The sequence below is a fragment of the Balaenoptera acutorostrata genome, chromosome 8 (genome assembly GCF_949987535.1).
Source record: "Balaenoptera acutorostrata chromosome 8, mBalAcu1.1, whole genome shotgun sequence".
Classification (NCBI taxonomy): domain Eukaryota; kingdom Metazoa; phylum Chordata; class Mammalia; order Artiodactyla; family Balaenopteridae; genus Balaenoptera; species Balaenoptera acutorostrata.
The window spans coordinates 83870720-83895691 of record NC_080071.1 but is presented as its reverse complement, the minus strand read 5'-3'; the positions used below and the strand labels follow the sequence as shown (position 1 = coordinate 83895691).

General features: G+C 39.6%; 1 protein-coding gene across 1 annotated transcript in view; it reads right to left on the bottom strand.

The window, feature by feature from the left end:
- The window catches only part of DAW1 (dynein assembly factor with WD repeats 1), a 40612-nt gene extending 22364 nt beyond the window's left edge, over window positions 1-18248 (bottom strand). Inside the window, exons 1-6 of the mRNA XM_007166706.2 lie at window positions 18092-18248; window positions 7263-7335; window positions 5354-5498; window positions 3842-3900; window positions 1411-1533; window positions 688-787 (exon numbers count right to left, since the gene is read on the bottom strand). Of these exons, the coding sequence (XP_007166768.2) occupies window positions 688-787; window positions 1411-1533; window positions 3842-3900; window positions 5354-5498; window positions 7263-7335; window positions 18092-18209 (618 nt within the window). The 5' untranslated portion in view covers window positions 18210-18248. The remainder of the gene's footprint in view (window positions 1-687; window positions 788-1410; window positions 1534-3841; window positions 3901-5353; window positions 5499-7262; window positions 7336-18091) is intronic.
- Between the last annotated feature and the right edge of the window lie 6724 nt (window positions 18249-24972).

The window sequence follows — 24972 nt, the reverse complement described above, 5'->3', positions numbered from 1 at the left end:
GTAACACAGAATTGGCCAAGGACAAGGGCTTCCCAATAGTGAAAGCTATTTAGAGTATCAAACTATTTATGCAAATTTGAGTTCTAATAATATCCAGAAAACAATCAGCTTAGATATCTTACATAATATAAAAAAGTTATTTTAAAAGCTATTTTAAGAACTTCGTCAACCCTCGTCAAGTCAGTCCTCTCAAGACAAGTCAGTGAAAAAGAAAAAGTCAGGTTGGATATTGTATTCATATACTTATCCCATTCTTTGTCTACTTAGTCAAAGCAGGATATGGGTCTTTGACAGTATCGGCAAGATATTAAGACTAGAGTAGTTTATAAATTATATCAATACCACCATACATGATATATAGAAACTGAAAATATCAGATAGACTTTAAAATTAATTACAAAGGTATAGTCACTACTTTTACAATGGAATTCTAAAAAGAAATAACAATGATGTGATGTGCCAATGTAAGTTCATCAATCGTAATATACGCACCACCCTGGTAGGGATGCTGATCATGGAGCACGCTGCGGAGGGGACAGGTGAGAAATCTTTGCACTTTATACTCAATTTTCCTGTCAACCTAAAACTGCTCTAAAAAATAAGTTCTACTGAAAAAAGAGGAAAGTAAAACAAAACCAAAACAAAGAGAATGACAACATCAAAATATAATAAAATAAACATACTCACTATTTCTGCTGTATGACCCCTAAAGGTATGGTAACAGTTTCCGGTTTCTACACTCCATAGTTTACAAGTCTTATCAAAGGACCCAGTGGCAATTTTGTCACTAAGATTTAAAAAGAATATATATGGAATTTGAAAACAAATTCAACCACAGTATTTGATATACTGAATTAAGAGAAGAGATATTAATACATGGATCGCTATCTACTCAGAAGTTTATTTCACTTTTAAAATAATAACCTATCCAGTAAATCAACTATACTCCAATATAGAATAAAAATTTTTTAAAAATAAAATAACAAGCAATCTTATATCTATTTCAGTGAACTCTATAACAAAATAGAGTTCTAATTTTTGAATAGTATCAGTTTATATGTTCAGCCCAGTGCTATAAACATCAGCAGGAACTTCCTGTCAGAGAACTCCCAAGGGCAGAGAGTCAGCCCTGCAGAAGCTTGAACTCTTGCTCACCTCTTTACTACTGTGTGAACCTGGGAAGGGTATTTGAACTTTATACATGTTATATGAAACCAGTAATACCTATCCCAAAGCTCCTTTAAGCACTGAAGAAGGTATTTAAAAGGTTTTCAAAGCACATGGCAGGCACTCAATAACTTTTAGTTCTTTGTCTTCCTCTTTTCCTTCCACAATAGATAGAGGGAGAAACATGAACAAAAGAATGAATGGATTAATAAGGAATAAGTGAACAAGTGAATGTCTTTTTACCCATAAGGATTGTTGAATGCTATGGCATAAACCACATTCCTGTGACCCTCCAGGGTGTGAAGTTCCTCTCCAGAGGCAGTGTCCCAGAGTTTGCATGTCCGATCATAGCTTCCTGTGATAAAGCTAACACAAGCAATATAAATACATCACAAGGTGTAACTAGCAATGTGTTAATAAAGACCTCATTGTTTTAGCCTGCAAAATTATAACCCCATTTACCTTGCTTTTTACAATGGAAGCTGTGAAGGCAGAACAAACAAATTGGGAACAATATCTAACCTTTGACCTGGAAACTTTCCCAAACCCAAAAAGGAGTTACTAAATAAAATAAAGAGTAATCCTTCCAATAATCAATCTTACAATATAAATAGTTATATCATTAAATAATGTTAATCATCAGTAACATTTTCTGAAACTCTAATATAGCTCAACAAATAACATCATTCGTCCCGTTGGTCAGACCATAAAGTCTTAGCATCACCTCTGATTCCTCTCTTTCCCTCACATCCCACACGCAATCTATCAGTAAATTCTATTAGCCCAGTCTCAGAATACATCCCTAGTATGGTCACTTCTCACTAGCTCCATTGTCTCCATCTCTTGCCCAAACAAATAAAACCACCTTCTAATAGGGCTTGACTCACACATGTCCCTTACAAATCTATTTCCCTCACCAAAATTGGATTTATTTTGTTTAACCTTCCTCAGATGGCTTCCCAGTGATCTAGAGGAAAATTCAAACTTTGCTCATGGTCCGCAAGGCCAGCAGTCCTGGCTACCCCTGGGACCTCAGCTTCTCCCAAAAGCACACCCTGATCAGCCACATTCCCCTTCCCACTAGTCTCTGAAGAACTGTATTGTTTCTTTCATACATGCTAGTCCTTCTAGCCGTCTGGTTTACCACCATCATCCCTAGGCCCTGGAACATGACTGACACACTAAGTGTTCAATAAATATTTGTTTAATATTTAACAATCCTTTAATGTGACTATTCTACTATAGGAATTGTTAGTATCAATATATTGACCTCTGATAGCTTAAATTAAGAGTATCTTAGTTATTCCTTAAACACTCCATTAGGAAAAATATTTCCCAAGCACAGAAAAAAATGCACAAAATTGAAAAGCCAGTCTTAATGTCAAGTGGTTATGATAAAAGGTGAAACAAATTCTGATCTACACCCAACTAAACAGGAAGGCTGACAAGGCAGTATATCTGTGGTTCTCTTCTAGGCATTTTCCTCCTAGCTTCTTGGGGAATGTAAATTGGTATGGTCATTATGGAACACAGTATGGTGGTTACCAAAAAATATTAAAAATAGAACTACCATATGATCCAGCAATCTCATTTCTGGGTATATATCCAAAGGAAACTAAATCAGGATCTCGTAGCGATACCTGCACTCCTATGTTCACTGCAGCATTGTTCACTATAGCCAAGATACAGAAATAACCTGAATATCTGTCAAAGGATGAAAAGGTGAAGAAAATGTGGTGCATATATATGTTTACAATGAAATATTATTCGGCCATGAGAAAGAAGGACATCCTGCCATTTGCTACTGCATGGATGAACCTGAAGGACATGACGCTAAGTGAAATAAGCCAGACACAGAAGGACAAATACCATATGGTCTCACTTATATGTGCAATCTAAACAACAACAACAACAAAGTTGAACTCACAGAAGCAGAGAGTAGAACAGTAGTTACCAGGGACTGGGGAGGAGAAATGGGAAGACATTGGTCAAAGGGTACAAAGTTGCAGTTATGTAGAATGAATAAGCCTAGAGATCTAATGTACAGGCATGATGACTACAGTTAATAATACTGTACTGAATGCCAGAAATATGCTGAGAGAATAGATTTCAGATGCTCTCATCACACACACAAAAGATGGTAACTATGGAGATGAGATGTTAACTTGATTGCAGTTATCATTTCACTATGTATATGTATATCAAATCATCATGTTGTCTTCCTTACATGGATTCTTTTATTTTAAAACTTTTATCCCTTGATTATTAAAAATTAGAAGTAAAGAATAGAAATAGACACAGACTTGCACATAGAAATAAAGAACCAGAGCACAGAAGATTTTAGGGCAGTGAAACTGTTCTGTGTGATCCCACAACAGTGGATATATGTCATTATACATTTGCCAACCTGTAGAATGTACAAAACCAAGAGTCAACCCTAATGTAAACTATGAACTTTTCGTGATAATGATGTGTCGCTATCAATATCGGCTACAACTGTAACAGATGCAGGTCTCGGTGGGGGACGCTGATGGCGAGGGAAGCTGTGTGCAGGGGCACAAGGCAGATGCTTTAAAGGAAACCTCTGTACCGTCTGCTCAGTTGTGCTGTGAACCTAAAACTGCTCTAAAAAATAAAGCCTAATAAATTGTTTTAAATAAACAGAGAACCTTACCATGAGCCTGATTTATTAAGTGCAACGTTGGTCAGTGGCAGTATATGTGCTCTGAGAACCTTCAGTGAAAGAAAACACCACTTATTTTAAACTCAAACAAAAATTTTCAGTTCATTCATTTTAACTGCAAACCAATGAAGACACTCAAATGTGTCTTAATTATACATAATAAATGGACAATATCAAATATCTGAACAAATGAGAAAAATACATTGGACCTTCTATTATTAAGACCAATAACACATTTGGGGGTTACAACTAATTACAGAAACATAATAAGATCTGTGTTTTCCATCGATTTACCTTTAGATAGATTATGGCTATAAAATACCAAATAGCACTAATTTATATTTTCTTTCACATATTGCACATGGTTTTGTATATATGCATAAACAGCGTATATAGGAAATAAACTAAATATGTTTCAAATACAGACTTATAATGTATCATTACTTTTTGAATCTTAAAGCGCCTTCAGAGTCAGGATACGTCGTGTTATTTATCTTTCCATCCCTACATTGTCTAGCACATAGTGGACGCTTAATATTTATTGAATGACTATACTTAAATTGGATCGTCTGCTTATAGACAGAGTGATTGGCTAGACTGGGACGGTCCCAGTTATGTCTACTGCCAGAGGGTAACTATTAATAGCGTCCTCTTTCGCTATCAAAAATGTTCCCTTTGGAGGATAAATTACAAGGTCATGCGTTATAGAGCTCATATTTGAAGTTAAACAGTGCCACCTGCTGGACAAAGAACTATTACAAGAATAACCATCCTCTCGTAAATGGTACGGATGAATACAGAAGATTTCCTGAATATTTTGCATCAGACAAAATAAGCTGAGTATTTAATAACAAGTCTACTTAAGTCATAAAAAATAAAATCAGTGTAATATAAAGCAATTCTAGAATAAATCATTAAATTTTGTTAAATAATAAAGAAAAAAATAAAAGCTCTTCTTGAATAAATGACATTTGTTTTAATTTAGTCACCAAAATAATAGAGGAAAATAAGCATATTTTCATTGAATTAAAATTATTATGCAATCCATATCAATAAATAATTTGCTAAAATATAGTTTAGTTCACATGGAAGCAGAAAATTTGAAATACTGATACACCATGAAACATGTCTTAATATTACTCTAACTGGAAAAAAATTTTAATTATTCAATAACTTAGATTATCCTTTAGATTTATCATTATAAAGAAAAGTTAAAGTTACTAGTACAAATCTTTATTGAACCTGTTAAGAAGTAAATTTTTGAATTTCATTCATTCATTCAATGAACATTTATTAAGACTTAGTCTTAATAAATAAAGACTAAGTCTTAATAAATAAAGACTAAGTCTTAATAAAGACTAAGTCTTTATTAAGACTTAGTCTTAGCAAAAATGTGTGAGGAACTGAGGGAAAGAGAAAACATGATTTGTACTTTACCTCAGATTAATAGAACATCAATTAATTCATTGAAGTTCTACTTAGTATCTTTAAAACAGACATTACCTTAAAAAGATAGAATTTGTGGTTGCTGTACTGTCCGAGTTTATTTTGTAACCTCTGTATTAAAAGTTTGACCTGGTCTGCTCGTGAAGCTGTGATTAGAGGTTCTGCTTTCTGTATCTCTTCTACTAAGGCATTGACATCTGTACTGAAATTCACCAAGAACAAAAAAGTTATTTTTGTCTATGTCAAAAATTGCATATACATTTATTACATAAAGGATTATATAGCTTTATGAAGCATAAGATTTATAAAATGTCAACAACACCATCATTTTTACCAAGAGATTTCTGGGGGGAAAAAAATCACAGAAATCACTGAAGAGCGTTGTCACAGATGAAAGCTGCTTGGGTTCTCTCCAATGCCTTTCCATTAACTGAGACTTCTCCTGAGGAAGGTGTACAAAGATTCTCATTTGCTTACCTAAGAAGGCCAAGTGCATACTGCTTCTGAACAAGAGCTCTTTTTATTTATTTTTTTCCTGTGTCTTTTTTCTTTTAAATGAACATATATTAAACGTGCCCACTCCTACTATTCTTTGCACCTTACATATGTTCTGTCATTTAATCCTATAACAACCCTCTAATTTAATGCGTTTTCACAACTATTTTAGTGATGAAGAAACTGAGGCTCAGAAAGGTTAGATTTGCAATATTTTTAGGGAAAGAGAAAGTACTTAACCAAAAACAAACATTCAAAGAATTATTATTATTATTATTATTAGATTTCTTATGCGCTATAACATTATTTCCCTGGAAGAGAACTGGTGTGAAAAGTACAGATTCAAGTTTTCCCCAGTATTCAAATAATCTACAGCAATTATGGTAAATTTTGCTAGTCCAGAACAATATTAATTCAAGACAAATATTAATGTCTGTATACCACAGAACATCCAAAATAGGGTCATTTTGCAAAACACGTCACAAATGCGTATCGAGAAAGGACTCAGGGCCCAGCTGCTGTGAAGGAGGTGGTAGTTGGCTGACGGCCTCCAGCTGCAGCTTCTTCAGGATCCATGTTAGTGTTTGGGCCCACGGCTTGCTCTTATCCACAGCCCTCGGCCGCTGGCTAGGCAAGGGGGCCGTGCAAGAGCCTGGCCGTTTCTGCCCCATGGGGGGGGTCCTCAAACCCGCAAGCTTTGTTCCGAGCTCCCCCATGGGCTGGAGAGACTCTTGTCAAATCTGCATCATCATCAAGGTTGATGTCTCCTCCTGCCCAAACGTGCCTCATCCTCTGATCTGTCCCAGGTGTCACTTCCCAGTAACCCTGTACCCACCTACTTCTGTTTCAGCATCTGCTTCCCAGAAATGTGAAATCTGATAAGCATCCTCTTCCTGTTCATAAATAAACATATGCTGAGCTCCAGTTTTGTGCAAGGCACTGAGCTAGGAGACCATTCATTCAACTAACATTTATTACCTACCATAGGTTGAGTCCTGGGAGTATCAGAGATATGGTCCCAGGTCTCAAGAAACACAGTCTTTCAGAATAAGAGTGAATATTTGGAATGGAAATGAATCAGAGATGTCTCACAATGATGACTTTGAAAAACTCAGCTGTCAAAATAGTTATACTTTCATAGGAATTAAAAAGATAATAATGCCTCTTGGAAAGGTTTCCAACAAATATTATGAATCAAAACTAAAAGGTTTATCTTTTTTCTTTTTAAATAAGGTTGGTTTGGGAAGAAGAAGAAGAAAGATTGATGATCCTTTTTCCACTTCCTCCTCATTCATCAAGACATTCAAATAAAATTCAACAAAACAAACAGGAAATAATATACCCCGGAGCAATTTTATTAGTAATGCATTGTCTGTGGCTTATGCAGCTCACCCACACACCATCCTATGTCAGGGTCTCCCAATCACAATTTTGGATATGAAATACATATTGCATTATATAGCTAGCTTACCTGGTATGGAGATCGAGCAGATCTATGGATTTGGTCTTTAATTGTCCACTTTTCTCATATTCCAACATAATTCCTAAGAAATAAACAAATATTAAGTTATAAAACACTTATGATCACAGCCTATGCCAAAAGTTAACCTACTTTGACAAAATTTTTTCATTTTTGTTTTTTCCATTTTTGAAATTTTTCTACATAAAACATATGCAGTGATGTCTGATTTCAAAACCAGATGGTGTAGACCCACTTTTCCTTGGTCTGTCCTCTAAATGCACTTGAAATCATTCAGCAGACAATGCTAAAATAATTGAAAGTTGGATAGAAGAAGGTGGATGGATAGGGGCCTCAGGATTTGGGAATGACAACATGGTGAGTCCCCTGGGTTTTCTTTTCATTTCACATGTATCCCAACAGTGGCGACCAGAAGGACTTGCAGCCTGGAACCACCAAAGAGCACAGATAACGAAAAATCAAAAAACCACAAAAAATCTTGCTTTCTGTGGCCAACGGACAAGGAAAAGAGAAGTCAAACAAAGTACTAATGAGGAGCCCTAAACTGCTCCACCACGGGGGCCCCTGCAGGCAGGCCCACCCACCAGTGGAAGCCCTGGGCTGTTCCAGCCCCCACTGCAAAGCTGGGCCCCAGTGCAGTCTCATCTGCCTGCAACAGCTGGAGCAGCAAAGCCGCAGACCTTCACAATCCCTGCTCCTTAGCCGGTGTCAGAGGGGGCCATCTGATCTGCCTAAAGCAGCATCAGCGAAGTCCCAGGACCTCCCAGACCCCGTTCCACAACAAGGTACCAAAGCAGCATCTCCCTGCCTTTCAAGCAGTGGCACAACCAGGCCCAAGGGCTTGTCCTCCACCCCCAGAAGGTCACACAGTGAGAACAGGTGCACTGGGGACATACCTTCTGCCCCTGCAGGTGGCACCAGAGAAGACTGAGCAGGAGTCTTACACCAGAAAAACAAATTAGACCAGAATAACATGGCAAAGGCTCAGAAAACTAAAGTATCACTGTAATTAAAGCCCACAAAAGCAGACCAGAACCTATGTGCTAAACCTAAACATGGTGACGGCATGCCAAAATCGATGTAGGTGGGATCAAGAGTCTCCAGGATACAATAAAAAGTCACTCATCACAATAAGAACCAGAGAAAGACAATCAATAAATGCCAATATGGAGATGAATCAGATACTGGAACTAATGACGAGGATTTTAAAGGAGGTATCATAAAAATGCTTCAGGGACTTCCCTGGCTTTCCAGTGGTTAAGACTCCACACTTCCAATGCAGCAGGCACGGGTTCAATCCCTGGTCAGGGAACTAAGATCCCACACGCCTTGCGGTGCGGCCAGAAAAAAAAAAAAATGTTTCAGCAGTCGTTTACAGATTCACTTGAAACAAGTAAATGAAAAATCTCAGAAAACAAATAGAAGTTATTGAAGTAAATCAAATGGGAATTATGGTGTCATGAAAAATACAATAACCAAAATGAAAAATGTGCTGAATAGGCTCAATAGTAGAGCAGAGATGACAAAGCAGAGAATCAGTGAACTTGAAGACTAATCAACAGAATATATTCAAGCTGAACAACAGAGAGATAACAGACTGAAAAAAATTTGAACAGAGCCTCTATCATACCACCTCTATGGATATGGACCATTGGAACTGAAAAGTTTTGGCCTCAGGACCAATTTACATGTTTTTAATTATCGGGAATTTTGGGGTTTCTAATACTTTCCACATTAAAATTGAAAATTTTTAAAAATATTTATTAAATTGTTGTAGGGCTTCCCTGGTGGCGCAGTAGTTGAGAATCTGCCTACCAATGCAGGGGACACGGGTTCGAGCCCTGGTCTGGGAAGATCCCACATGCTGCGGAGCAACTGGGCCCGTGAGCCACAATTACTGAGCCTGCGCGTCTGGAGCCTGTGCTCCGCAACAAGAGACGCCGCGATAGTGAGAGGCCCGCGCACCGCGATGAAGAGTGGCCCCCGCTGGCCTGGCCGCAACTAGAGAAAGCCCTCACACAGAAACGAAGACCCAACACAGCCAAAAATAAATAAATTAATTTAAAAAAAATTGTTGTAAAATAGCAATAATAAATTCATAGGATGTTAATATAAATAGCATATTTTATAGAAATAACTATATTTATTCCCCTCACCCAAAAAATGTAAGAAAAGTAGCATTGTTTTACACTTTTGCAGATCTCTTTAATATCTAGCTTAACTAAAGACGGCTGGATTCTCATCTCTGCTTCTGCATTTAAGCTGTTGTTTTAGATATAATATGAGAAAGGTTGTTTTAGATATAATATATAAGGTTGTTTTAGATATAATATAAGAAAAAATCTGGGTCATACACAGATATGTAGTTAGAAAATGGAGGAATATTTTAATCAGCTTTTTGTGTAATTGTGGATATTCTTCTTTGATACTACTTTAAGACTCAACAAATGGTAGTTTTATAAAGATTGGTTGCAATTCCGAGTCTGAAACCACATCAATGAGCTCTTCAGACCCGGTTATATTAAAACCCATTGGTCTATCTCACACTTTCAATTTCTTTTACCGCGTGTGATTTACAACATCATGTACCAGATAATTGAGAAATGTTAGTTTACTGAGTTCTAAATGTGGGCATATTTCATCATACAATATCCAAAAAATCACAATTGTTCATACCACTACCAATATCTATCATCAGAAAACTCTTTTACTGTTGGTAAGCTGTCAAGCTTATGATGTTAGATACAAATTTCCTGAAGTTCTAATTCTCTCTCTGAAAGCTCAGATTTTATCACTGGCAAGAAATATTGACAGTTTTGCTTGAAAATTTCAGACTCATTTTGTTCGTTTTCAGGAAAACGTATGCCATATATCCAAGTCTGAAAACCATGTTTATTTCTGTCTTTCACGTAAAAACTGCGTTCCATGAAAAAAATGGCTAGTTCATCTTTCAGCTCAAACACATGCACAAGCACATTCCTCAAGATAAGGATCGTACATCACTTTGCAGGAGAAGCACCTTAGGAGAACTTTCTACTTCATCACCCAGAAAACACGTACCCACGTGTCAGTATTTCACTACGTTAATAAGTGTTATTGCTTCACCAAGGACATTCTTAAGTAAAATGGAGGGCTTTTTGGTGTTTGTTTGTTTGTTTGTTTGTCTGTTTTTCCTATTGCAAGTGTGTCAGTGAGGAATACAATGGCCACTGTTAGAGTTTGGTGCCACTGCTTGATCTGTAGTCAGGCACCAGCAGTTTCACCTTCCATTGCTTTTGCACCACTAGGGCAACTATCTACACCGTGAAAAAAAGAAAATGATATCTTAGTGTTATTGCAAAAAGAGATTTGACACTGAGGCCCCCAATGAAAGGATTTGAGGGCCCCAAGAGTCCCCTTACACTTTGAGAATCACTGCAACAGACTATAATTTGATATAACAGATATGATTCCAGCAGCATTTCGGATCAGGAGAGAACAGGAAACTCTGTCAAAACACTGTATTTACTTTTCAAAAGCATTGAAACATTGAGACAGAATATGCAGAGTTGAAAAGGCAGGTATTATATTTGGCATCAAACAGATCCAAGTTGGAGTTCCAGCACAATTCCTCACTCATTTCATGATACTAGTAATCTCTTTATATCTCAGTTTTCTCATCTGTAGATAATACCTTCAAGTTTGTTGGTTAAGATTAAATAACTTGTATATAAAGCACCTGGCATACATAAAGTCTTACTGAACAGTGCTCATTATTTAGCTATTAATCAAATGCTACCTTTTGACCTATTCTTGTATGTCAGGGTCACCTTGTATTGCTTAAATTGCATTATGCCTTCTCTCTCCAGTGAGATTGTAACATACTTGAGAGAAGAAAACATGTTTCTTTATACTCCCAGGAGGATCTTCCTCAGAACCAGGCGTTGTGTAATCAAATGTAACATTTTAAGACAGAAAAAGCATTCTAAATGCTTTTAATGACTCAAAAAACTGCTAGAATGCCATGGCACGGGCAAGCAAACAACTGTAGTTGAGAGGCTAGTATGGCATAGTTTTGTTTTTTCCCCAAAAAGTAATTCATTTACATCAAAGACTTGAAATCAAGCTCTAGTCTGAGAAGCAAACTTCCAAAAAAAGGGGGGGGGAAGGCTTGATAGAAAGCCAACCACTGCAAATAATGGTCTTATTTCCTAAGAGTGAAAATCGGCTTCTTGTGCCACATTAAGCTTTTTAGCAAAATATGGATATTATAACATTGTTAAAATATTTTTTTATTTTATATGCCATACGTTCTAGAAAGGATTTAAGGGGGCTGAAAAGATAAATAGAATACAAAAAGCTAAGACTGGAAGTAGATAAGAAATAGATACATTAACAAGGGAAGATGCAAGTAAAGGAAAGATCACATTTATAATTACATTGAGCACTTAAATATAAAATTAGCAAGAAATGTGTAAGACCTAGACGCACTATTGGATGTAGGAGAAAATTATGGTAAGTGGAAAGACACATTTCTGGATGAGAAAACTCAATATTGTGAAGACATCAAATTAATCTATGGAGTTAAAGTAATTATAATAATTTTCTTCTTGGGAATTTGAAAATTTACCAAATATTATAACAAACTAAAAACAATAAAGTGTGGCTCTGATACAAAATTAAATCAACATAATAGAATCACCTATCTATGGAAATTTTAAATAAAGTGAAGGTAATATTTCCAATTAGAGGGGAAAGAATGGATTATTATTTAATAAATAACGATGTAATAAGTTGGATTTGGGGAATATTCATAAAATTGGAATTAATCCACACAGTGTACAAAAATATATTCTAGGTTGATTACACATTTTAATATTTAAAATAAAATATAAATATTTTATATTATATTTTCTGAATAATAGAAAATATATCTTAGTGTCTGTGATCCACATTTTAAGCATGATATGAAACCCCACAGCTAAAAAAAGGAAAAATTTGATAAATTTGTCTGAAATAAATGTTTTCTACACAGTGAAAGATACCACAAATTTAAAGGCAAATAAATGATAATCAGCAAAAAAGAATCAACTATAAATACAAAGCTTAAAGAACTTAATATTTAGAAACTCTAAAAATTATTTTAAAGACTGAAAACTGAACAAAAGGCATGAATAGTCAACTTTTAAAGACAAGGATCAATAAACAGACCAAAATAAAATGTTCCGAATGTCATTAATAAGAACTACAAAATAAAATAACAGGTATGATTTTTACCCATCAGATTAGCAAAGATTACAAAGACTGATAGTACTCAGTATTAGCAAGGTTGAGCAAACATGAATTCTCAAATACTATCGGTGAATATGTGGCGGGGTATCCTTTCAAGGGGCAATCATACCTTCAGTGGGTTGAGGGTGATCTTAGGATCCTTTGATGTATTTTTCAAACTTTGGTTACAAGTAAATGTTACTTTTATAATAAAAAAGTATGAGAAAAAAAGAACATGGAGAAAAAGGAAGAAAAATGATAGGAATCAACATTATCAGAATATAAACTCTTGAAAATCAAGACCCCCATAAGGTTATTTGAAAACTCAAGTACTTTCAAGTACTTTTTCAGTACTTTGAAACATACAAAGTGTCTATCAATTCGAGGTATTGTTATCATCAACCACTGTTTCTTTCCTGTTCTGGAATTTTAAGTTTTTTGAATTTTATATAAGGATGCTCATGCACTATGTATTACTGAGGAAAGTATACATTCAATAAAGAGTTGAGTAAATAAATAATATAAATAGGAAGTAATGTAATCATAATCCATAACTCAGAGAAAGGTTGGAAAGAACTAGCACTTGACAGCCCTCACAGCATAATCTAATTCCTAAATAGATGCATTTTAAAAGTCTAGCAAACAACTGTTCACAACAGCTAAAACACGGACACAACCTAAATGTCCATTGACAGATGAATGGATAAAGAAGATGTGGTACATATACATGATGGAATACTACTCTACCATAAAGAAAGAATGAAATAATGCCATTTGCAGCAACGTGGATGCACCTAGAGATTATCATACTAAGTGAAGTTAAGTCAGAAAGAGAAAGACAAGTACATCACTTATATGTGGAATCTAAAACATGGCACAAATGAACTCATCTACAAAACAGAAACAGACTCATAGACATAGAGAACAGACTTGTGGTTGCCAGTGGGGAGGGGGGGAGGGAGAGGGATGGACTGGGAGTTTGGGGTTGGTAGATGCAAACTATTACATTTAGAATGGATAAACAACAAGGTCCTACTGTATAGCACAGGGAACTATATTCAATATCCTGTGATAAACCATAGCGGAAAAGAATATTAAAAAGAATGTATATACGTGTATAACTGAGTCACTTTGCTGTACAGCAGAGATTAGCACAACATTGTAAATCAACTCTACTGCAATAAAAAAATGTCTAGCAAACAAAATAACAAAATTCTGCTTTTCTTATTCACAACTACCTTATTTTTAATAAGATGAAAAATGTTTAAAAAAGTCCCTACATCAACTATTAAAAATTAGGTGGGTTGCTGTACAAATGGATCTAGAAAATAAAGTGCAAAATCTGAAACATGTACATTTATTTGACTGCTTCACTGTGACAAGACATCAAGGCAATAGGCTCACTGAACTCCAATATGAGCAAGAGGCTATGACTTGTGCAGTGAAGAATACAAGCAGAAAATAGACAAAGATGCTCCCAGGAATACATGTTGTTGTACAGAGATTGTTTTCCACAGTATCTTAATATTCTTGATCTTCCCCTGGCTGTGAACTATTATGCAATAGGTATGATTCCCAGGACACTTAGGTAAGAAGCCACTACACCCCAAATTCTACAATGTACTAAAAGGCTAAGCTTCAAAAGGTAATAGTATTCCTTACCCAGCTCATAATCAATAGAAACCTTTAAAGTGTTCAAAATATCAACCAGTTCAATTAATGCTTATTTAGATCCTTCTTCTGGCCAAAGAACAAGGGGCCCACATTCAATAAATAAAAGACAAAGACTGTCATAACTGAGTCAACTGAAAAGCACAAATTCAACACCTACTCTTCACAAAGCGAAGAGCTTCTGAATTAATAAATGTGACCAAGATAAAAAAGGAATGCCCCATGTTTGATTAGCCATATTACTGCTACTTTTCCTTAGTCTTCAGGAATCTAGGTAGGGGGAGGAATAATTCAGTGGATGCCAACAAAAGAATGCTCCTGACGTATATGTTACTCAAAAGAAAGTGGGAGGACTGAAATTAAAGGGTTAGGAGGCGAAACATAATTGCCTTATAGGCAGAAGGGATAAAGGTGGCATGAGAATGATTCAGTGGTGAGTGATTTTTTTTTTCCTATTTGATAATGTTATTGTAACACCCACCTGCTATTCAGTAGTACCTTGGAAATTTGTATATCATATGGCTTACCAAAGATTAGAATTCCGAAATTAAGTATCTAACATGCTAAGTGAGATGACCTTATTATAAGATAATCATTAAGGCAGTAGTCACAACCATGAGTTTAAAGGTTTACTTGAGTTTAAGATTGCTATTAGAGGGACTTCCCTGGTGGTCTGGTGGTTAAGACTCCGCGCTTCTACTGCAGGGGGCGAGGGTTCTATCCTGGTTGGGGGACTGAGATCCCTCATGCTGCGCAGCGTGGCCAAAAAAAAAAAAAAAAACTATATGGGAAAAGAATCTGAAAAAGAATGGATATGTATATATATATACATGTAAGGCTGAATCACTTTGCTGGAATTTTAAGAGGGAGAATATTAGTGTCCTTACTACAAATGTTAACTTCACGTCAGAGAAAGTTGCACACTTGCAGGCAGGCAGAAGCAGGATCCCTTGGGAGTTCAAACATTTATTTACAACAGTTTCCATGTCTGGATCAACCTCTTTCATCATACACATTCATCTACTCATGCATTCACTCAATAAACACTGAGTGCCTCCTATATCCCAGAGTCTCTTCTAGAACTGAGAATACAGCAATGAAGGAGAGACAAGGTCTCAGTTCTCATGGAGCTTACATTTTATGGGAAAGAGGCAGACATTTAAAATGTAAACAATAAATACACTTTAAGATGATGATAAATAGAGCTTCCCTGGTGGTGCAGTGGTTAAGAATCTGCCTGCCAATGCAGGGGACACGGGTTTGAGCCCTGGTCTGGGAAGATCCCACATGCTGTGGAGCAACTAAGTCCGTGCACCCCAACTACTGAGCCTGAACTCTAGAGCCCGCGAGCCACAACTACTGAGCCTACATGCTACAACTACTGAAGCCCACGTGCCTAGAGCCTGTGCTCCACAAGAGAAGCCCCCGTAATGAGAAGCCCGCACACTGCAACAAAGAATAGCCCCTGCTCGCCGCAACTAGAGAAAGCCCGTGCGCAGCAACGAAGATCCAATACAGCCAAAAATAAATAAATTAATTAATTTTTTTAAAAAAGTTTAAAAAAAGATGATAAATATCATAAAGACAATAAAAAAAAATAGCAGAGAGTAAAATCAATGAGGGGAAGTGCTTCTCTGAAGGATGATAAAAAAGGTCTCTGAATAGGTGACATTGAGACCAAATGAAGTAAAGGAGCCAAACTCTAGGGACAGCTGAGTTCAGAAAGAGAGAATGATGAATGAAATGCCCTCCATTAAGTCTTGGAAGAACATCTTAAAGAAGTCTGAAGTGTAGTGAGGGTAAATACGTAGGATTCTACAAGTCGGCAGAGTAGGCTAAGCTAAATCCTGCAGAGGGTGGATTTTATTCTGAACATGATGAGAAACTACTGGAGATGTTTAGTCCAGATTCTGCTGGCTGTTAGTGACATACAGACTTTAAAGGATGAAGTTAAACTAGGAATCCAGTTGACAAGCCCAGGGATGGTTGAAGTAGAGGCAATGGTGGGTGAGATGGAGATAAGGGCAGGGTACAGGTGATAGCTGGAAGAAGGGTTGGGTCAAGAAACGTGTGCCAAAAAAATATACAAATCAATTTTCCCTGCAAAGTAAAGGAGCTGTTACAGTGGAGGATTACTGGACTGAACGTCAATATTATGACATAGTATGAGTGTGTTTTGTGTTTGATAATTGCAATCATTGTTGCTTTTGTTGTGGTCATCCATTTACAATGCTTGGTGTCAGTTTATCTCTTGTAAAAATAAAATACAGTGTGTGTGTGTGAAAAAAATAAAAAATAAAAAAGGGGAAACTGAGAAAAATTAATTAATTAATTAATTTTTTAAAAAAAGAAACGTGTGCCAAGGAAATGGAGAGAATGTGATGGATGCACAGAAGAGTTTGGAAGTAGAGTTGACAGAATTTGTTTACGGACTGGATAAGGGAGTGCAGAGAGGGGCAGTGAATGATCACAAGAGAGAAATAAAGGATGACTGAGGTTTCTGCCAGAAAAAGTGGATGGGTGGTGATACCATCCATGGACTGGGCACAGCCTGAAGCAGCTACACGATTAGGATGGGATTGGAGAAGAGGGATCGTGAGGTCTGTGCCTATTAGACATCTCCATGGAGATGTTGACTAAGCAGATGGATGCATGGCTGTGAACAGTGAGACATTCAGTGCTAAGATTTTTCAAGTCCCACTCCTCACAAAGTTATCCAAAATCAAACCAGTCCAAAGTGATCTCACACTCCTTTGACATCATAATGACAGTTCTTATCCAAACTTTTCATTGGGCAAGTGTATTTTGTCATCAACTGCCTTGTGGCAAGCTTTGCAGACTTTTTACTTTATATTCTTATTTTTAATGTGAGTACTAAATTAGAAGCCAAGAATTCTTCTCCTATTTCTGTCCCTGAAAACCTGTGTGACCCGTGGACTTCACTTATTCTCTAAAGGTCACCATGTCCTCACCTATAAAACAAGAGGACTAGGCAATGCTGCCCTACTCTAAAACTAGAGCATTCTAGAATCCTCTGGGTTTATTTCACAATTCCTTAAGTCATTGGAACTTTTTAAAAGTCCCACGACAAGGAGCACAAAGTGTGTACAGAGTAGGCCTTCAGTAAATGTGCTGATTGATTGATATGTACAGTCTGGAATTCAGTCACTAAGGTAATATGCTTATTAAGTATGCATTTTTCTTTTCATACTCAACACACCTTGACTTAGTCATTCTGGTGCGTTTAAAATAAAAATCAACATGGGGGCTTCCCTGGTGGTGCAGTGGTTGGGAGTCTGCCTGCCAATGCAGGGGACACAGGTTCGAGCCCTGGTCTGGGAGGATCCCACGTGCCGCGGAGCGGCTGGGCCCGTGAGCCACAGTTGCGGAGCCTGTGCTCCGCAACAAGAGAGGCCGCGGTGGTGGGAGGCCCGCGCACCGCCATGAGGCGTGGCCCCCGCTTGCCACGGCTGGGGAAGCCCCTCGCACGGAAGCGGGGACCCAGCACAGCCATGGATGAATAAATAAACAAATACTTTACGGGCAGAAAAATCAATGTGGCCCTTGTCGGTGTCTTCCCTTCCAGAAACCAATATTCCACGACATCACTAATCACCTCCTCTCCCTCCCCGTCCACTTCATTCCTAAGTAACCAGAAAGCATTATGACTCAGCAATTTAAAAGTTTAAAGACTTCCTGAAAGAGTCTTTTTAAAACTTTTGAGAAACAGAGTCCAGCATCCGAAGCAGTGAGGGGCCCAAGTTAGGAAGCACCAGGCTTCCCGTCCCACAGGGGTCACTCGCTCTGGACCCCACCTCTCGGGTCCCCGCACCCGCCTCTGCCCCAGACCCTCCTGGTGCAGGTCCTCACATGAGGGCAGAGCGGGGCCCGGCCTGTACCTGGCGGGTAATACCGGAGCAGGAGGCTCTTGAGCTTCATTCTCTCGCCGGGGGACCACCAGCCGACCGACGTGGTCGTCATGGAAACGGCCAAACAGCGGAAGGCGCCGGCGCGCATGCGCGCGCGCCACAAAAAGCTCCCGGGATCGCGGCCTGGAGCCCGAGCTCTTGGGGTGCATCCTGCAGCTCAGGCGTCCCGGGGCTGGCGTGGGGGGTGGGGGGTCCGGGATATGCTCGGGCGCAGAGCACGCCCTGCCCTCCCCCCCACCCTCATCTGCCTCGGGGTTCCCGAGGGCGGGCGGGGGGTTCCGGGAGCCGCTCAGGGAGCGCGCTCCTGCCCGCGCCGCGGCCACCGGAATCTACACCCTTTGGTGTCTGGGGTGGGTGGGACGAGGGCCACTCGTGTCTTCAGTAAGGGAGACCTCACAAGGGGCGAGGCGCGGCCGAGGACCAAGGGCCTCAGCTACAGTCTGGGCCACACGCACTTTAACCCATTGGGTTTCCAATACGGAAGGGTGGGCGAAATACCCCGCGCTCGGTTACTGTTCTCGGCCCCTCATGCCCTGTCCCTGTCCCCACAAAAGAAAAATGACCTCGACGTAATCGCCTACGTTTCCAGTGCCACGCACTGCGCCAGGCGCTCTATCCACTATACTCACAGTCCGAACAAAGGTATGAGTTATGCACCATTTATTTCCACCCCATCTCAAGGATGAGACAACTGAGCATTAGAGGAAGTGCAGAACCACCCAAGGTCATCCACCTATGCTCCAGCCTATATCTCCAGCCTATACCTGGAAGCCTCCACCTATGCTCCTAATCCTGGGTTTAAGGCTTTGGAGGCCTTCTTTTGACTTGTTCTGTTTCTTGCCAGCACGGGTTCTTTGCCTGCCAAGTTGAGTTTCCATCAAGAAGACTGTGGACCGGAAGAGTCAGCTAGCCAGATTGTCAATTTCCTTTAAGGAATTTGGCCTAAATCCCTAAATTAGAATTCCCCAAACTTAAGCAATTCCTGAGTTATCTTCATAGCCTTGGGCCACAGCTCCTTATCAGCTGCATACCTAAGGGTTTTCTTTAAATTCTTACAATTTCTCTGAACTGGCTCACTTGTTTTACTGCACATTTTTTAATGTAATTTAAAAGAAAATTGTTGTCAATACTGTGAATTAAAACTTTGTATAATTCTCAATGAGGAGCAGCAGGTAACTATAAAAATAAATGCAATTTTTAAAAATACTATTGAAATACTCTATACTATTGCCTGCCAGACTGCAAAACAAAGGCCTTTCCTTTCTTTTTTTTTTAAAGGGAAAAATTAGCAACTATTTGAAATTTTCAAGACAAGCTAGCACACAACTGAACCTTTTTACTTCATATACTCAGAATGTTGGAAAGATCATTGAAATAAGAAAGCCTCTGCTGCTAAGTGATACAATTAAACCTAATACAAATGGACAGCACATAAAAATCACTTCATGCCACCAACAGTAAGCATCCCACACTTGGGAAGCGGGGAACCAGATGAAATCTAAGATACCTTCTAGCTCAAACTTGCCCCTCATGATTAAGACTCTGGAAAGGGTTTAAGTAGGAAGAGGCAAAGAGCTCATCTGTAGAAATGAGGGGTTCTCCAGTAGATTTCGTTCACCCATGTTATTGCTTATGCTTGTGCCATTTAAAATGAGGCCTTTGGAAAAATAATAACTTTACTGTAGAGAAATCTGGTAGACACCATTTAACCACTTGATCAAAGCTAACATCACCAATATTGGGACAAACTGACATCTGTATCTCCATTACAATGCACTGAAAAGGACAGAGCAATTCTCTGGAATTTCTGCCCACGATGCATTACCTGCCTCTAATCATGAGGAAACATCAGAACAACCAAAACCTGAAGAAATTGTACAAAATAACTGTCAAGGTCAAGAAAGAAAAAGGTAGACTGAAAAACTACTCCAGATTAATGCACACTAAAGAAGTTGAACAACTAAATGCACTGAGTGATCCTGGATCCTAGACCAGAAAAAAAATAGTTATAAAGGACATGATTGGGACAACTGGATGAAATTTGAATAGGGATTGAGGTTTAGAGTATATTTTATTAATATTATATCAATATTCTTTCCTAATTTGATCATTGTACTATGGTTATGTGAGAGAATGTCCTTGTTCTTAGGAAAAACCCACTGACTTATTTAGGGATAAAGGGGTATGATACCTGCAATCAACTCTCAAATGGTTTTGAAACTTTATGTGTAAGTATAGACGTGTGTTGATAAAGCCAATGAGCAAAATGTTGAATCTAGGCGAAGGGTTCCTTTTGGGGTATTCCTTGAGTACTCTTGTAACTTCTCCATAAATTTGAAATTCTTGCAAAATAAAAAGAGGCCTTTGTTTCCCACAGGCCAAGTCAGCTTCAGAATATTCTGGGATATCAGTGGCAATCGCAGAACTATTTGGCTCCACTTTTGTTCTGTTAAGAGAGTCCAAGTACACTCCCATTTCACCCCTAATTCCACCTCCATCTTCCTCTAGTTATAGGACCCAAAGCCTCCATCATTGTTGCCTACCCTTCACCACTCCCTCCATTTCCATGAGTTCCTGTCCTCCCTAAGTGGCTCTTTTCTTCCTGTTCCAGGTGAAGGATTTTCCCTACTTCCTCGAACCAAACTTTGAAGTGTTGTCCTTTGCTTTTTTAAAAAAAATTCCAGCTCTGCAGCTTTTGACATCTCTCCCTTTGTTCAAGGAGCATAAGCCAAGTTCTCCCACGTAAGACATTAGAGAACCTCCTAATCATCCCCCGTCCCATCATATCCAGAGCTCAGAGCACAGTTCCTTGGAAATGAGGTCCATTCTTCCCATAGCCCATGCCCACCAGGGGTCCGCAGCCCTCACCTCCATCTTTGCTTGAGTGTCATTTATCTGGATGCCCAAGCACCCTGACTGTCCATTCAGTTTCCAAAGTTCTTCTCACAATTTCTCCCAAGGACCTCTCTGCTAATAAGACTCCTAGTATTCTGACTTAACAGCCCAGAATCCTGGTACTGAATATGTCCCCATCCCCCTTTCTAGGAAGGCAGTAGGGTTATATGCAAATGAGGTGGTGATCCAAAGAGAAGTCATCAAAGTTCATGAGTGCAGGCAGATTTCTCTTTTGGCCTTGGCAGAAGATGGGATTAAAGCTGTGCTTAATTGACTCACCATCTACTCATTTCTGGAAGCTCCTGCATGAATCTCTCAGCCTGAGGAAATAACTGTTGCACTTTAAATCACCCCCAGGGGAGGGCCATTAGTTGCAAATGATGTACAAACATTTGCAAAACTAAAACTCCTACATTATCCTGGTGATGGGAGCATATCCTGGTGTGTAGAGCACTTGGTAGGACTTTCTCACAGGGCTTTTAGAGGCCTCCCTAAAAGTTGTAAAATACTTTTAATCAATTCATGGCATCCTGTGTTGATCTGAACGTTGACTCGGTAGATCAACAATTGCAATTCATGTGGATTTGTACGTATAAATGTAATATTGACCCTGGGTTTCTTCCCACTGACACCGGCCTTGACCAATCAGAAACTGAAAAGTTAGCATTAATGTTATTCACCCAAATCACTCCAGTCCAATGCATGGAAGCCACGCTGAACTTCAGTTCTCACAGTGTGTCCCGGGGCCAGCAGCAGCAGCGTTACCTGGGAACTTGCTAGAAATGCAAATTCTTGCCCTACCTCACACCACCTACAGAATCAGAAGTGCTGGTCGTGAGGCTCAGCAATTCGTGTTTGGGTAAGTTTTCCTGGTGATGCTGATGAATGATGAAGTTTGAAAGCCACTGCTTTTTCCATTGGCTTGGCCAGGCCTGATTGAAATTGGATACCCTCTCCCTGCAATTAGGCCCTCTGTGTATTCTGAACAGTCTTCCCTGATTGTCAGGGACAGTAAACCGGTTGCTCAGATGATGTGAATAAGACCCAGAAACAACATGGGAAGAGACTGGAATTCTTTGCATACTTGTGTTTCAGATGCTCCAGTGCACTGAGAGAGACCAATGGACATCAGACTAGGGTGGGAGAAGAAGCCTCCTGGGAAGGAAGATGGGGAGAGAAGAGGATCCCTACACACGGGAGAGGGAGAGAAGCAGGGGGAGAAGGATGAAGGGAGGGAGGCGGGAGGCGGTCTGGGGGATCCAGATTCAGCACTGACAAAGGACAGGTGGTACAGGAAGGGGTTCCAACTACAGCAGAGCTTGATCGTTCCCATTTGACCCAGTTTCTCTTGGAGAGAGTCATGGCATCAATGAAAAGCTGTATCACTAGTCCTTTGGGCCCTCATTTGAGAGCAGCAGATAAAAAAGAGAAGTACAGTTCCTTCCTGGAGACAAAGACAGAAAAAGGATCAGAGCCTGGCAGTAGAGGTCAGCTGTGCAGCCCGGTTAACGGTGGCCCTGCCCCAGCAAGCCCCCGAGCAAGGAGCTGCATCAGGGCAGAGACACACTGACGACACATCCCTTTTTATTTTCTTCCCATCCTGCCTCCATCCCATTGAAGGGCTCACAAAGCCTCTGACCTTACCTGGGACCAGAAAACTGGTGGGCCAAGGTCCACTGCCTGAATCATTCAATCAGTATGTGTTGAGGACCTATGAGTCCCAGGCATGTTCCAAGTACAAGGGATCTAATTCTGAAAAAATATTTCAGGGGACTCGTTCATAGGAAGAATCAGACTTCAGGTGGGTTTGAAACTATTGCGTTTCTGGAGAGGGGGCACGTCTCTAGGTGAGACCACATTTACATTCACAGAAAGGCTGCTAATGAGACATGCAGATCGCACCAGCAGGGCTGATTGACATAGATTTGCCACTTGTAATTCCTTAGAGCAGACTGCCTGACCGGAAGCCTGGCTCTGCCATCGACCAGCTTTGTGCTCTTGGGCAAGGTCTTTAAACTCTATGGCTTCAGTTTCATCATTGGAAAGATAGGAATGATCGCAGTATCGAATAATAGAGTTGTTCTCGCTGAGTCTGGCTCAATCAAAAACGCTCCTTAAGTACCAAGGATGGTAATGTTAACAATAAGCATTTATTATCCTACGATGTTTCAAACTGGGGAAAGGGTGTGTCCCCAGTGTTCCTACTGAACCTGATCATTTGGATCAACAATTACTCTGATAATCACTTACATTCAACTTGGAGTCCTTTGTATGATAGTTAACAACAGGTGTACCCTACTACTTATGTTAATTAGTATTAATATAGTTGGTATACATATTAAAACTAGCTTACATTTCTTAAGACATAACTACTTTCTCTGTAGATCCAAATAGATTTGTCTTCTTAAAGAAATGGCTGGTGGGGATTCAGTAGAAGCATGGAGAGAGTTCTATACCTTAACAAGTCTGGAGATAGTCCAGACTTGGACTGAACAGAACAATGAACAACAGATGTTAAAGGACCTGAGAATGTCCGGAACATGAACAAGGAGACCTGGTGTGGGCATGATGCTACCTTCCATGTCTGGCACATAGTAGGTCCTCCATTAATGCTTGATGCTCAAGAATCTGGAGGATGCATTTGGAAGGGGAAGGAGCTAAGTACACGTAGAGGGCAGGGCTAAAAGAGCCGGATGCGCAAAGGCAGATTTCAGCTCAATATAAAGAATTTTGTGCCAATGTGTCCAGTAATGTGTCAAAAAGTACTGAGAATTTCCCAGCACGGGAAGTGTTCTAGCTGAGGCAGTTTGCCCAGCTGCCAGAATTATTGTAGAACACAGTGCTAAATTAGCTGAGGGACAGGGCTAGATAAGAGAGGTCTGATTTCCCTTTGGATGCTACGATTCCATGATTTTGTGCTGTCTGTGTTTTTAGAAGAGAATAAATGTGGAAAGGTGAACAACAGTGGATTGCTAGTTGGAAGATAGAAGTTCCAACCCTGGCCTTCACATCAGTGACCTTTAAGAAAGTCATTTGTGCTTCCAACCCTTGGTTACTCGTTTGTAAATCACTCTCTTTCATTCCATGCAGCTTCAGCATACCACGACTAGCTTATTCATGCTCTGAGCTTTTATTCTTGTCATTCTTTCTACCTGATAAGCCTCCCACTTCATCCGTTATGAAACCTTACCAGGCTAGAATCACCTCCTCTACAGGCTCAATTCAATTCAATACAACAGTGTGTGGTAAGGAAAGGTTTCACAGCACAGACTCTGAATTATTCCGACCAGGCAATTCCTGCCTTAAGCCCCCATTCAGAAGACTGCATCTGGACACTCTCAGGTGAATTCATGTGACCCCAGTGATTCCTCAATCATTTCATGTTTAAAACAATGTTACCTTCGGAGCTGTTGTTTTTTCTTCCTCCGATGGAGTTTATTCTAAACTAGTGAGGGGTCTTACACAATAGCCACTTTTTATGGATTGATGGAGAAAAGGCCTGAAATTCTCAGTCTTGGTTATCCCTGGTCCTGGGCTCCTAGTTGCATTTACAACCCTCCGCCTGCTTGTCAGTGTGCCCCCTGCCACCTTGATGAAGCCAATTGCCAATATGTAACTATGTCCTGCTTTGGGCCCCAGCTGGACCGTCCACTGCATATCACCTTTGTATTTCCTCCTCTACGCCAGGGGACCTAGAAGTCCCTCTAGCTCTTTGTTAACTTCCACGCATCACTAAGGGGTCCTGCAAACTTTCATTTATCTAAAATCACCAGATTGACCAGGAGAAGCTAGGGCGCTCTCTCCAGTCTGCATCGAGAGGCCATTTCTACCCAATTTCCACCCATTTCTGTGATTCGTGAAAGCTCCTTGCTTGTAGGATTCCAGTATCATTTCAGGGAAGCTTGGTATCATTCTTCTTGGCTCCCGAAACTCCAAAGACGCTCTCTCTCACCCTC